The sequence below is a fragment of the Cygnus olor genome, chromosome 1 (genome assembly GCF_009769625.2).
Source record: "Cygnus olor isolate bCygOlo1 chromosome 1, bCygOlo1.pri.v2, whole genome shotgun sequence".
Classification (NCBI taxonomy): Eukaryota; Metazoa; Chordata; class Aves; order Anseriformes; family Anatidae; genus Cygnus; species Cygnus olor.
This window is the reverse complement of record NC_049169.1, coordinates 178796041-178811554: the sequence shown is the minus strand read 5'-3', so window position 1 is coordinate 178811554 and position 15514 is coordinate 178796041. Positions and strand designations below refer to the sequence as shown.

At 41.0% G+C, this 15514-nt stretch overlaps 2 protein-coding genes across 2 annotated transcripts in view; one reads left to right on the top strand and one right to left on the bottom strand.

Annotated features, from left to right (window-relative positions):
* Nucleotides 1-15514, bottom strand: part of GTF2F2 (general transcription factor IIF subunit 2) — a 90902-nt gene that overhangs the window by 52517 nt on the left and 22871 nt on the right. The window lies entirely within an intron of this gene.
* Nucleotides 5945-9620, top strand: KCTD4 (potassium channel tetramerization domain containing 4). The gene has a single exon (XM_040541747.1). The coding sequence runs from the start codon at nt 7340-7342 to the stop codon at nt 8111-8113; it is 774 nt and encodes a 257-aa protein (XP_040397681.1). The 5' UTR covers nt 5945-7339; the 3' UTR covers nt 8114-9620.

The window sequence follows — 15514 nt, the reverse complement described above, 5'->3', positions numbered from 1 at the left end:
AGCCATCTTAAGGTTATTCAGCAGACCCTGAATTCAAGAGAGGGAGGGCGACTTTCGGAAAGCAATTGGCCCCATCTCTTTTAGGATTCAATGAACTGCCCTGTGTTGGTGGTTTCCCCCCCACGATCAATTGCTCTCTGAAAATCAAGCTCAGGGGCTCGATGGAGCTGACTGCCGATTATATCACTAATGCATCTATTTTGAGTCTTTCCAAGCCTAGCGTTTTATCTCCGTGCTCTGCATTCCCTGTTCCTAGGTATGTAATTGCCTCTGGCTTGGTTAAAATGCATTTTCTTTAAACAGATTCTGTGAATTAAGTGATCCAGGTCACACTATGACAGTCCTGCCGTAGTTATTCACTGTCTGACCAGCGTTTGTGTCAACCACGACACATCCTATAAGCAGTGATTTTCACTTACTGCTGTCCCCCTCGCTAATCCTGGAGGAAGCCCTTCAAACTACAACCCAAGTGACTTCCTACTGATAATTACTTTCTGATAACTGTCAGCTAGTTTTTAATCTTATTCCATGCTTGCTATTTTTTTAAACAAAAATCAGAATGTTATAAGATTTCAAATTACGTGCAATATGAAATGCTAAGCAGACTACAAACATGCTGTTACTTTATCAGACGGACTTGTCATCTCCCAAATAAATGAAACTAGAAATAAACTACTAGAAATTAAATACTTGACTTGAATACTTGAAACTAGAAATTAAACACTTGACTAGAAAAACCTTCGTGTAAAGCCATGCTAGTTGTTATATTTCTGTTCTCTTCTATCCACTCAACTCAATGACAATTTTTCCACTGGTTTGCATGGAACAAGGCCGACTAGCCCACACTCATCTAAGCCATGCAGGCCAGTTGTCTAAGCACTGACACACCACTGTCAATCGCTGCACAAAATTGTTGCTGAATTTTGAAGCCACACTCTTAAATCTGAAGAATTAGAATCTGTGGAACACATAGGTCCCCCACACCAACTATTCAGGAAGTAAAGTAACTGTTGTTTGAACCTACCCATTAAACATGCTTATCCTTAGTACTATCTCATGGTTTATGTCTTCAGCGATAACCTCTTTTAATTACCAATGGTCTGGACTTGGTTTTTAATGCTCCAGCTGCTTCCCAGTACAAGGCTGTCCACAGTGTCTGACAGCATGGCCTTCCAGCTAACCCAGCCTGTTGTCAAAACTTATCCCCTGTCCAGAAGCTGAGGTTTGTGTCCCACTTTCCCTGGACTCTCCTGGGGATTTGAAGACATCCAGAGAGGCTATCAGACTAAATCTGCAAAGATACATGCTAACTTCCAAATGCAAGAATGAAGTGGGGAAACACTATTTTTACTCCTTTCACAGCCTAACTAGCCTTAAATCACCAACTGGTGCGTGGTAACTTCAGAAACTGGTCTCCTCTCACCTGTTGCAAGGCCAGAGCTGCAATGAAAAGACATCCAAAGTGCTACATGTCTGCCTTGACACTTCCATATCACATTAACCTAGAACCCAAAGGATGAATAAGGCTTGAAAGTAGCAATTCCCCATTAAAAATACCTCATTTCCTCAGGTGTCTGACACCCTCAGAGACCTTACATGGGGGAGAGGTACAAATACAGAGTCAGTGCAGCTACAGGCAGGTTGCTCTACATAACCCTTAGCTGCAACATCAACTGCCAGATGCACTCACCCCTGTATTCCTACCTGAACACCCCTGTGCTAATACATAAAGGAATTTCAAAAGTTTACTATTTAGTGAAGTGACAGAGAAATGGGGGAGATGCTGATTCCAGCTTCAAATTCCACTGACGATCACCATCAAATAAACAGAAGGGAGTTAAAACCACAAGGAAAGTAGGCCCACACGAACCTGATGAGGTTCAACAAGGCCAAGTGCAAGGTGCTGCACCTGGGTTGGGGCAATCCCAGCCATGAGCACAGACTGGGAGAAGACCTCACTGAGAGCAGCCCTGAGGAGAAGGACTTGGGGTTCTGGTGGACAAAAAGCTCGACAGGAGCCAGCAGTGTGTGCCTGCAGCCCAGCAGGCCAACTGCGTCCTGGGCTGCACCACCAGAGGGGTGGGCAGCAGGGGAGGGAGGGGATTGTGCCCCTCTGCTCTGCCCTCGTGAGGCCCCACCTGGAGTGCTGCGTCCAGGGCTGGGCCCAGCACAAGGAGGGTGTGGGGCTGTGAGAGCAGGGCCAGAGGAGGGCCATGAGGGTGGTCAGGGGGCTGGAGCACCTCTCCTAGGAAGAAAGGCTGAGAGAGCTGGGGATGTGCGGCCTGGAGAAGAGAAGGCTCCAGGGAGACCTCGTGGTGGCCTTTCAATATTTCAAGGGGGCTTGTAAAAAAGATGCAGAGCATCTTTTTACTCAGGCAGATAATGTTAGGACAAGGGGGAATGGTTTTAAACTACAAGAAGGGAGATTTAGATCAGCTGTTAGGAGGAAATTCTTCACTGTGAGGGTGGTGAGGCACCGCCACAGGCTGCCCAGAGAAGCTGTGGATGCCCCATCCCTGGAGGTGTTCAAGGCCAGGCTGGATGGGGCTTTGGGCAACCTGGTCTGGTGGGAGGTGTCCCTGCCCATGGCAGGGGGTTGGAACTTCATGATCTTTAAGGTCCCTTCTAACCCCAGTTAGTCTACGGTTCCATGAAAACACTTAAGGAAATCTTAGTAAACAGGCACTGGAGAAATTTATTGGAACTGCAGAGAAGATGTTTTTATTTTATTTTATTTTTTGAGAGAAAGAAAGAGGCAAAGACAGATTGGCTTGGAGATTTTCATGTGTTAATTTTTCTGTCTGACTGCACCTAGCTCTAATTTTCAGCCCCTAGATCTTGTTAGACCTGTAATTGCTAAGTTGAACAGCTTGGAATAGAAGTTTTCTGCCCATCCAGGCACTTATACACTCTCAACCTCTATTAAGCCTAACAAGCCACATTTTCTCAAATCTTCCAATAGCCATATTTTTCAGCTTGTTAATTGGTCTGAGAAACTTCCATTTATTAATGTCTCTCCTGAGCTGTGGTCCTCACAGACAGACTTGATGGTGCATGGGACAGGATCCAGTTTGCTGACCCTTGCCCACAGCGATCTCACTTCAGTTTTTGGGGATGCATTGACTGTACACAGGCCAGAGCCTCTGCCTTACCCTTCCCACAAGCATACATACTGCAAGCTCCACCTACAGTGTATTCCTAGGCATAAAAACTCCTATTTGGCCATATTAAAATATCCTAACTGACTACCCAAATGATTCTGCATCAGTAAGCGTCTCCTTGTCTACTACATTCCCAGTCTATATCATCTCCAGACTTTATCGGTAGCTGTCTCCTGCTAGCTCACTGACTAAAATAGGACTGAGAACCAAACCACAGCAACACTTTAGAGATAATTCTCTGCTTAACATTTACCAGTTTGAAACCTGGCAGATAATTTTGGTATTTTATATAATTGTGTAATTCATATAATTTTTGTATTTTGACAAATGGGACCTACTCAGAGATTTAGCAGAAAAAAAGCACTACCTCCTTTGCTGAACAAATTGCAACAACAACAAAAAGGTACAGTCCATTTTCCCTCCACCCACATTGATCAGCATTATATTGCTCTCCCTTAATTTTCAACTAATTGACTTCCAAGTCAGATGTTCTACTGTTTTTCACAGTCACTTTTTGTTCCTGCATACCTGAGTTGTCCAATTTACCTTTCAAATACTGGCACAGCATTTGTTTCTTCAGTCCTGGAGAACTGCAGCGCTCAAAAATTGCTGAAAAATATCAACAGCAACTGCTGATAGAGTTTCCTAGACAGCTCCTTTAAAACTCTTGAATGCAAATTGTTCAGACTTCCTTGTTTGAAGTTCTTCAATTTTAATTAGTGTGTAGAGCTTGTCTTCAATAGCTGTTAAGCAACATCCTGGAGTTATTACTGGGATGAGAATGCCTATGCTACTGTTACTGTGAGACAGTAACTATTGAACGGTTTAATTATCCCACAACCTGGCCAATTTTCTGTGTTATGACATTAAATAACTAGCAAATTGCCTTGATAACCCAAACAGACTCTATTAGTATGGTTTCCTAACACACTTCAAAAATTCTCCACCTCTTTTAGCTGTAGATTTCTCCTCATATCCTTTTGTGCTGTAGTAAATAAAAATAGCTGTTTTCTGTAACCTGGGTCATCTTCACTGGTAACAGTCTCTCAGTGAAGCTGATGTTCAGATGCATGAGTAAGCTGAACCCTTGGTAAACCACTGACTTTTCTGTCGTGTGCTCCAGCACTGAATCCTCAGCTCCACTAGGTGCTACTTCCAGACCAGGAGGTTCAGGAGGAGGATGGAAGCTGAGGAGGAGCAAGGTGTTTTTTTTTTCCAAAAGCAAACACATAACACAAAATGAGGGGCAGACCCCTACCTCACTTCTCAGATTCGTTTTTCTGTGTAGATGACAGATAGCAGCGCTGCAATTTTCACTGTCTCTGGGATGGCTTACCTGAGAAGGAGCTGAACTAGTGCCGCTTGAATGGCCAACCCCAGCAACCAGGTGACACAGCAGCAATTTGTGAAGCAATAGTTATTTTGGGATCGCTAGCTACCCACGGCAGCAAGCATCATTCAGCTGTATGAGGCAGAAACAGAGGCAGCTCACTCATGGCATGGGACAGCATTCAGCAGCAAGTTGCTCCCTCCCAATCCATTTGGAAGCAGAAAGGACCAAGACACGCTGAGCACATCTCACTGCTCTCCTGGTGCACCACAAACACTCTGGGGTTAAAAGACTAGGGAAAATGTCTCTGAAGTTGTGAACCTTTACCAAAATGAACTTCTGGACAATATTTTAGGAGAAGGACAAACAGAGAAAAAAGGAAATTCAGTTTTTCTCAACAAATACCTTAAAATATACATGAAGCCACTCAAATACTTCCTACCTCACCAACCAAATGCACTGCAATAGTATATACCTCACCAAGAGCATACAAAGAATGAGGGCTGTTTGGAAAAGTACAGCACATTAAGCAGAAAGTTTTCACAAAGATGTGCCTCTTTCAAATTTCACGTTACAGATGCATGTGAAGTAAAGTTACATGGGTTTGTTGCAATGCAAGTTTTACGTCAACTCTACATTTTTCAAGCCTCAAAGGTTTGAATGTAAATATTCATGATCTCCACAGCATATTTGCCACATCAAATAGACTTTGAATATTTTATCGTATGAACCACTAAAGTGATTTTGCACGATCTTTCGAAGAATACGTACTTGCTCAGGAAAGTAGAAAATTTCAACTGCAAGTGTTAAAACATTCAGAAGATTATGTAAAATGTAGAGAGATTAGCTTGTCACCAAAAAAAGCCATATCCTTTAGAAACCCCAGCTCTCCTTGGAAATCCCTGCTTACTTCTGCCAGGACATCACTTGTTCAACTTCAAAGTATTTTAAGATCACCACGTAAGACAAAAACACCACAGAAATCATTTTCTTAGGGTTTAACAGCCACTAGCATGGTTCAACACTGTAGCTATACATGATTTAAGTACTTTAACTGAATTTTCCATCATTTGACATTAAACTAAATTTCAACAGAAGCCTCTTGTAATGGCAACAACAAAAAAAATTATTCTGTTCTCTCATTTTCTTGATTATTCACTTAATAACTGTGAAATAAGTTATATTTGGAAAAAAAAGTGTAAATGTTTAAAAATCAGAAGAAATTGGTTGAAATCTGACTAAAGTGATGCTAAACACCTCAATGGCATCAAAGAGTTAAAAATAAAACCATGACTAATTCCTGATAAATCAAATCTAATGAATAATATCTTCCTAATATATCACATACAGCAGCAGAAAAAAAAATAGTGTATCAGTGCTAGGGACACCCTGGCAAGTAGAATAGCGAGTAAAAAAAAAAAAAGTGCATTTATTTCTACTAGATTCAGTTACCAATTAATAAAATATTATAGTGATGACTCTACAGTATCAATAAACAGCCTTAGAGACAGTGGGAGCGGTATGAATAATATCTTTAGGAACAGAGCAGAAGAATTTAAGGTATAATCTGTCTCTCTGTTGTTAATTGTGCAAAGTAGGAGGCATCTACCTGAAAAAGTGAAAAATACATCTGGAAGAAGATGGGATCTCCTCCCCGCGTCCAGCCCGAGGTAGGTGCTCGCTCCTGCCCCTGCTTTGGATGCATGCGGCGCCTCCCGCCCGCTCCCCCGCCTCCCGGTCCCCAAGGAAATGCACACATAGATGAGTGCAGAGCTTTCCCTTCCCTGCCCGAAGCTGCGAATGCTTAAAGGGGAAACCTTTTCTAAAAGGCACCGAAGGCGAACCCCAGAGCACAGTTTCACAGAGGGAAGACAGCCATTTGGTTCGTGTGCTCTGCTGCTTCCCCCCCGTGCAGAAGTGTTGCTAAGCTATAGCGTTATGCGATGTTCGACGGGATCTGTAGGCACACTAACCCTTTGTTCCACAGTTGTTGCTACTGAGAAGGAAGGAATTGATGCTCGATAGCCTTGGTGACTTAAAAAAAAAAAAATCACCACTATAAACCTCTCTCCTCCCTGAAACAGTTTTTATCTATGGCATAGGGAAGGGAAGAAGCAAAACCTGATTAGGCTGCAATTCTTGTACGGGTGCAGATGCTCCCGTCAATGAAAATGGAAGCTTTCACCACAAACTTAAAACCAGTCAGACCAACACGTCTTCAATATCACTTCCAAAGTACGTGCTGTGAAAACATCCTGGTGCTGTGCACATGTCCTGTAAATGAGAAGTATGTGCACACACTCGACAAATGAGCCCCCCCGCCCTCCTACAAATGGGGATGCATTTAATTTCAGCCTTGTCCTGCTGTATCAATCAGGTGCCACAACCAGTACAAGGAAAACGTGAGAAGATTAAAATCCCTGAAACATAACTGAAGCTGTCCTGTTTAACACCATAAGCACTACACATGATTTGGCCAGCTGATACTATAAATACATTTCAAAGTACTAAAAACAAGGTGTCATTTAGAATATCATTATTCATTTCTGTGAGGAACCCTCAAAACTTCTGACACTTAAAGGTAAGAGAGAGACCAACGCTTTCTATGCCCTTCTTCCCTTACACAGTTAAATGCAAATTCCCCTTTACAGTCATATTCCTGCTATCTCCCTGCATACACAGCTGATACGCCACCTACTGCAAAAGCCAGCTGACAGACCAAGCAATGCTAGCAGCATTTCCATTCCAACATCGTGCCGGAGCTGAAGAAAGGTGCTTTTAAAAAAATCGTCTTTTCAAGCTGACAGGAACAAAGCAAGACTGCTGGCTTTTCGTCCTCGCTTCGATAATGGAGAGAAAATCAAACAGAAGAGCAAAGGAATCTGAAGAAAAACACTGCACCTCCGAAGGCTCGGAGCAAGACAAGGACTATAAAACGTCTCTGGTTACTCTGAACGTTGGTGGCTATCTATACATCACACAGAAACAAACACTAACCAAGTATCCAGACTCGTTTCTTGAAGGTATCATCAACGGCAAGATAATGTGCCCTTTTGATGCGGATGGACATTACTTCATAGACAGAGATGGACTCCTTTTCAGGCACATTCTGAACTTCCTACGAAATGGAGAACTTCTGCTACCGGAAGGGTTTCGAGAAAATCAACTTTTGGCACACGAAGCAGATTTTTTTCAGCTTAAGGTATTATCAGATGCAGTGAAATCGAAGTGGGAGAAGGAGCAGCTAGCGTCTAGAGAGACTACTTTCCTGGAAATAACTGACAGCCACGACCGTTCCCAGGGTCTTAGGATTTTTTGTAATGCTCCCGATTTCATAGCAAAAATTAAATCCCGGATCGTACTGGTGTCCAAAAGCAGGCTGGATGGCTTTCCAGAGGAGTTTTCTGTGTCTTCAAATATTATCCAATTCAAATACTTCATAAAGTCTGAAAATGGTACACGACTTGTGCTGAAGGAGGACAACACCTTTGTCTGCACCCTGGAGACTCTTAAGTTTGAGGCTATTATGATGGCTTTAAAATGTGGATTTAGACTGCTGACCAGCCTGGATTGCTCGAAAGGGTCTATTGTTCACAGCGATGCACTTCATTTTATCAAGTAATTGCAAAGGCAGAGGAAACGAGCATGCAGCCAGCAAACCTCCTGTAACTACAGCGTCCTGGCATCACAAATATCGTATCTAACTAGCCCTGTGCCACAGAGCTCGGCTGCTAATCAGTTAATGTGAGCTAATGGTATGTAAATCTCATAATGACATCCATCTCTGGCTTACTTAAAGCTGAATGAGAATTTTATGCCTGAATTTAATAAAAAAAATTATCTGCTAACCACTGTAAACACAGATTGAATGCTCTATGCTATTTGTAATATGTTTTCTTCATGCTGTCTTTCAGCCGGAGAGTCTGGCTGGATTTTTGTGTACTTGTATGACTACCACGCACACACCTAGCTGCTCTGCTAAGCAGTAGGGAGAGTATTTTCATATAACAGGCAGGCTTAAAATCTGTTTTGCTTATAACAAGTCTCAGACTGGATTTTAAATGGAATAAATTCTTCTGAACGTTCGTTAGTGTTTATGCGATTGTCCTGGATTTGCCAAAACATGAAATTGAAAGAGGGTTCAAAATTAATCAACTCGATTTTAAAGTTAAACTAATTATTTCAACTCACTTAAAATCAAATTTACAGCTGTGTTACTACATTAACAACAACTGCTAAAACATGTAAACCAACAAATAATGCTGGGGAGGGATTAGTTCTATTATGGGAAATGAGCTGAATCTGCAGAGAACGTTACATTTTCTGGTTAGATATATTTATCAGATGGCTAATAAAAATGTTTGGTATAAAGTTTCACATAACAGGCTTCCAATAATGACATCCTACAATGCTCAAGTTACTATTTTCTACTAATCATTGGTGTTCATAAAGACAGGCAATTAACAGAGCCCTTGCTTTGCACAATAGCTTTCTAAAAGCAGTTAGCAGTATTAGTTTTGAATAGACCACCTGCTGGCATTTAAGATGCATGAATATAAGTAATAGAATAAATATCTTCTTTCTCCTCATCTTCACAATTTATCAAATCTGCTAATTTATATTTTAAACAAGGTTTTAATAGCTTCGACGGAACAGCTCTAATTTAACGGCAAGCATTACAAACCAGTCACTCCACAAAAGCCGACTGAAAAATCAACACGCCACACAAAAAGAAGCTGCGCTAACTCAAAGTTTAAGCTTTGTCTATCACTGGACTCTACCATCATTCACAGCTCAAATGAAACCAAAATTCAAGTAAAATACCATTAAAGACAGAAAATCCAACCAACCAGTTTCTTAACTTTCCCAGAATATTAATTTTGTATAGAAAAAAGGAAATAAACATTAAGACCATCCAAGTAAAATGCACTACGGTCCAGAATAGAAGTGACAACTGAGGAAAACAGCTAACATTTGATAGGCTGAAAACAATTTTGTCTTGGCTTTTAGAGGGAACAAATCCATTTTCAGTAATAGCAACTGGGAATACAAACTCAATGTCCCTTTGTCCATCAATGTGAAACCCCAGTTCACTTGTAACATACAATGACTGTTGGTAACTGGGTCCCTTGCTGGAGATAAATTCACAGAGGGAGACCAGGCAGCAGTGACTGGAAAACAATCCACTATGATTTTATCAAGTGGGGAAGTCCAATCTCTCCAGAATACCCACAGAGTAGAAACTATAAACTTTTCTATCCTCTCTACATTGCAAACTTAAGGATCAGAAAATACGTACTTTTAAAAGGAACTTTCCCAAACCATTTAAAAATCACATCATAAATTTCAGGCATGCAAACTGAAGAAGAGTTTGCGTGTCCCAGAACTTCTCTGAGTTTGTCCACGTACATTAACCATCTACAGAAGATTTATAGGAAAATACAATACATACTCACCTCTTTTATACTCTTAGGCCCTTCAAGCTAGAACTCTATCACTGTGTACTTCATGATCCTCCCTCCTTCCCTTCCACACACCACAATAAATTGTTTTCAAAGTGGTGCCTTCAAAAATTCTCATTAACCACTAATCTTGTACCTAAAACAATCTCTAAGACTTCTGCAGAAAGTAAATGTGAAAGCTCACCTGAAAGAATTTCAAGTTCCTGCTGATCTCCTAGGACAAGAACTAGAAATATCATCACACAGAACGATGACATGAAAAGCCCTTTGTGGACTCATTTCTCTACATGAGAAAAAAAAAGTGACAAGACAATCTTAACAAGCTTCTTAACTAATCTCCAAGTTTTAAAGAAGCATGCTCTCACTGCTGTCAAATACACAGCCTGTATGAGCACAAAGTCTGGAGGAGGCTGTTGCTCCTCAGATGTCACATCATCCATTTTCACTTAAATGCTTTTGGTTATAACCTTCAGTTATAATTAATTTTTGACTGAGATTTAAATTGCCATTACAGTTGAAAAGAAAGAAAAAAAAAAGAGTAAAATCAATTTTGATTCCAAACAATTAATAAAAATCTTCTGTGGTTGCTTGCCTTTCAGTTGGGCTCTTAGGAACCGTTAGCACCATCGTATCAGAAAGCATTACCACTTGCTCACCGTAGCATGACTTCACCCATGAAAAAGCAGCAGAGAATTTGACAATTCTGCATTTGTTCTAGGAAACACTTTTGCAATATAAGCTATTCACAAGCTGGTAATCACAGGTAAAATTCAAAACACCTGAAATATCCTTCTAAGACGATTCTGTAGTTATTCTTACAAGATTTACTGGAAAGCTTTCATTTGCCAGACATTTGGTTCAGAGTACCTAATTCCATCTTAATTTACAAAAAAAAAGAGCATAAGAAAACTTTTTCTTTTATTTTTGAAGTGAGAAGTGTACATATCTACTCTTATGTAAAAAAAAAAAAAGGTACTGTTTTATTTTAGTTATTTAAAATTCAGTGATTTGTTACATTAAATACTTTTTTTTATTTCTGTGTAAATAACTCTGATGTCTATGGCACACGTAGTCATCTGCTGTAATACCGATTTCCATCTTGACTTCTTTTCCCGTTTTCATGGGCACCCATGCGTTTGTACAAGTGGCAGGATTTGGAATTTTTATGTGCTATCTCCGATCGAAGGCACCTCACTCAGCTGTTCGAAGCACACAGCAGAAACAGAAGGAAGATGAGGATAACAAAATCATTCCCTTCCCAGTTCGCATTGTAGCTGATATGAGATAATTCAATATATTTGTGTTTTTTTTCAATCAGATGCTTTGATCTAGCTACGAACTTGAATAATTTATCAAACCAGGATGGCAGTGTCTTGCTTTTATATATAAACAAAATGACCACATAAAGCTTCCATAATGTTTCCTCTACACCCCATAAATATTTAATATAACAAATACATCTTGCATATGTTCACTCAGGTGGGTGCTTGTGTTACAACACTGTAGGGTTGCCAGCAAAGGAAGCAAGTTGAACAGTATGGTTACCTTTTCTGCCTTGTCTTTACAGTTGTAAGTTGCATATTTACTACTGCTATGACAATGATAAAGGTGCAAAATCAAGTGCTTAAGTTAGGAATACTAACAGCTGTTTTAACAACATTACGTTGAATATGAAATACATGCAAGTACTTCTATTCCTCTTTCATTAAGAGCTGAATCACAATGACTTACCAGTATAACCCTGCAAGTATCATGTAGGAACCATAATTTTTATAATTTCTGTGAATTACCTTCAACTGCAGTGGTAGGAATAAAAAGTAACTTCCCCTTCCCCAAGGAGGGGCTTCAACCTGTTCTCACTCTAGAACACCTCCACTTGCCTCCCTGCCTGTTCTCCTGGGTGAGAAAAAGGGCCATCAAGTGGACAATTGAGAAAGGACAGGGAGCTGAAGGCAGGGGTGATCAACACACACTGCAGAAAAAACTTTCTGGCCCCGTGAATTCTCTGAATGACTGCCCATGGAAAAAAAAAATATATATACATTGATGTTAAATTGATCAAAACACACATTGTACTGCTTCCTCCCACACTTGCATGCCCATACTTTCCATTGTTGGAGGAGCAAGCAACAGCTGTTTTATCACACTTGGCAGTATGCTATCATAGTAATCACCTATTTGGTTTATTTCTACGTGAGGACAAAACCTCAGAGTGGCTCCACTAGGTCAGGCTAAGATCTCTCTTTGCCCAGTATTCCCAGTGATTGTGAACTCTGTTTCCATGCCTTTATAACTCTGGTCATGATTCCCATTTTTGACCCTCTGACCTTCCCCTCTCCTAGAAGGCAAGTAAGTAAAGACAGTAGCCAAAAGCAGGTGCCTAGGAAAAAATGCAGGAAGCAGAGAAACATATGTGATGCTCCCCTGAAGTATTCTGCCAGACTCCAACAGCTCACTGCCCAGAGACTTCTAGAGCCAGTCACTTCATCACAAGCCACTTCTAGAGTGGCTTGATGCCTTGAGAGGCTTGGCAGAGAGCCTTGATGCTGTGAAACACACAGGCTGTGCATCAAGGTCAGGTTACAGCTCTCATCTCCCTACTGTCAGTACCTGTTTGCCCTGTGACCAGTGTTTCACAGCATCCTAACTGCCTTACTGACCTTTTCCACATACTTGCGTCATATTTTTAACTGTATTCTTGCATTTGTACTTGTTACGACTGTGTGACAACTGGCCATCTTTTTTCTAACATAGATAATATTTATTTAAATCCTAAAAGGAAAAAAAAAAATCACAACCTCAATTGCAGCAATCAGTGACATTGTTATTTTCACCTCTTTCTTACAAGCATTGCAAGGTTTCCATTCAATAAGATGGAAGGACATTAAGAAACTCAGGTTCCCTCCCTGCCAGCATACAAGCAGAATAAGGACGTGCAAGAATTATTGCAATTTAATAATGGAAGTGCCTCATCCATTACTTTGTTTATTTAAGTAGAAGGGTCATGGTGTCCTGATTCAAATAATGAATGAGGAACAGGGATGGGAGAGGCAGGTTCATCTGGGTCTATGATAAAATAAACATCATTTTCTTAGGCAAGAATTAATTCATCTTTGATGAATAACTATTACCTAACCTCAGTCTTGTCTCCTGTCCTATAACACAGGGCACGAATTCATAGACTGACAGGAAAGTGACTACTAGTTAAAAAAAAAAAAAAGGTATCTTCATATGAAGAGAGAGGCTTGCAGAAGTGGTTAGGTTGAAACAAAAGCAATTGATAAGGTACAAGACATTTAAGATCAGAAAATATTACGGTTTTCGACTTCTTTTGAAATGGCCATTCTGTAAGCACCGTGCACTGGGGTATCACACAGAACACTGTCTCGAAACACTGCTTCTCTAAATCACCATTCACACAATAATATGTCAGAAAATAAGCAGCACGGCAAAGGCGGTAGGAGGAAGATGTATAACGGCACCTGAGGAACTCGGGTGAGCAAGCATTCTGAAAAAGAAAACACGCTTGCCTTTCTTTCTGAAAGAAATTGCATAATATCCTGCAGAACTAGACAGTTGACTTCTCCTCCTAAAAATGTGCGTAGTAGGAGTACCACACAGCTAAAAGCAACAGTCTACAAAAAAGCTGTTTCTATCTGCACTGGTAACAGCTTAACATCATTGCCATTATCATTTAACACCACATTTGTTCATTTTAAGCTTCAAAAAGGAGTACTGTTCTGCTGCTTCGGAAACAAAAACATTCATGAAACTGGTACAATAATTATAGCCGTAAACAACAGCCACTCGTTTAAAACATTATTACACGGTGACAGGCAAGTTCAGCATGTTAAGGTTTAAAAACCAAGCAATTAGAAGATGACTTAAAAATGAAGCCATTCTGAAGGTCTGTAAACCTGTGATAATGCTAGAAATAAGTACAGCATTGCCTTGGTTACTGGTGTTACATCTTTTGGGAATACAATAGGTTTATGGAGCATTCATGGAACCCACAATCTTTCTGGACGTTGAAAGGGGGCTCCTACAGTTCCATTCCAAGCATTATTTCAGTTACCTGAAAACCTAGATCCCTATGCTTTTCCAGGATACTTCCACTACCACCACCCTCTTGACACCGAAAGAAGAACCAGCATCCTCTTTAGGGAGGGTGGCACCTCACCAGCTGCAGGAGCTTTTGGAGATGAAGACCAAAGACCAAGGAGATGACAACGGGTTTTAAAATCCAAGGCTGCTTGCAAGGGAAAGCTGCAGCTCCAGGAAGATGAGGCTCCACGGGGGCTGCTAGAGCTTGCAGTGCTAGGCTGCCCGAGCAGCAAGGGCTGAGAGGAGGCAGTGAGACAGCTCATGATACCTGAGCACCAGGGCCGAGGAGGGTAGAAGGACTCTGTGAGAGTGACTGTCACCTCTGGGCCTTGGGTTGATGGAGAAGGCACAGGACAGCAGTGAGGTTGAACAATACAAATAACTAAGTCTAATTATCTTGAAATTACTACTATTAATAATTCTCTTTTGGCTTTTCGTGTGTCACATTTCAGAAGGACAATTTTCTTTTCTTTTTTTTTTTTCAGCTGCAGCAATAAGAGGAATGGAAAGATACATTTTTTTTTATTTAACAGAAAAATATCAAGCTATAAAGCTACTGCTGTAGCTCCACAGAAAGCTGCTTGTTAACTCAAAGAAGGTTCTTGATTTTGTACCACAGTGAACAGATGAATAAAAAACCCAACAGGTCAGAGGTGGGTACAGACTCTCTCAATTAGGAAGGAAAAATTAAGCAAACAAACTAGCAATGAACAGCCTAAGCATCAAAAAACGTAAACAGAGTAAGCAACTGTAACACCAAACCCAGTCATTTATTGCCTCTTTCCTACTTAAATAAAGCCTTTGGCAAGCATTAGGGATAAAGCAGTACATTTTCCTCAATCTGAACCTGGTAATCTCATAGGAAACAAATTAAAGGTCCTGCAAGCCAGGCAGGTAAGAATCAGCTAAACAGAGAAAAAGGCACTCTCAGGTTACCAGCTGACTTTATCTAAGGCCGGCAGCACTGCCAGATCCTGTGATATTTCCTACGCATTTTCTAAAATGAATAGCAAGTCATGTTCTTTCCCTACAGTGCAGAAATCTAACGTATAAACTGCTTTATGCCTTCTCATAGAACATTAAAAATCCACCTGGATAATACTCTTCTGCGGTGCACGGATGAGGGTTTTAGGGCTTGCCCACAGATTACGGTGCAGAAATTCCCAAGACAACCTGCATGTGGAAGACAATGTGCACAGCTACACACTGCTCCTGTTGGCAAGATGCTGGGGCTGGAAAAGCCTTATAGCTCTGGGAAAGCACCAAATGAGCTCTGCTAGACTGTTCCCAGACTCAGGCACGCAGAAAGCTGAGGTCCTACTGTGCTGCAGTCTCCTGTGCTCTCGCATCTGCTGCTCGCTAAGGTAGAGGTGAGTGACTGCACACAGCCTTAGAAGGGCTGCTCTTGGCTTTGCCTTCACCGCCTTTCCCCTCAGAAGTTACATCCGTGTTGAACC

Coding starts and splice junctions, on each gene's coding strand:
- KCTD4 (XM_040541747.1), top strand. CDS start 7,340: ATGGAGAGAAAATCAAACAGAAGAGCAAAGGAATCTGAAGAAAAACAC.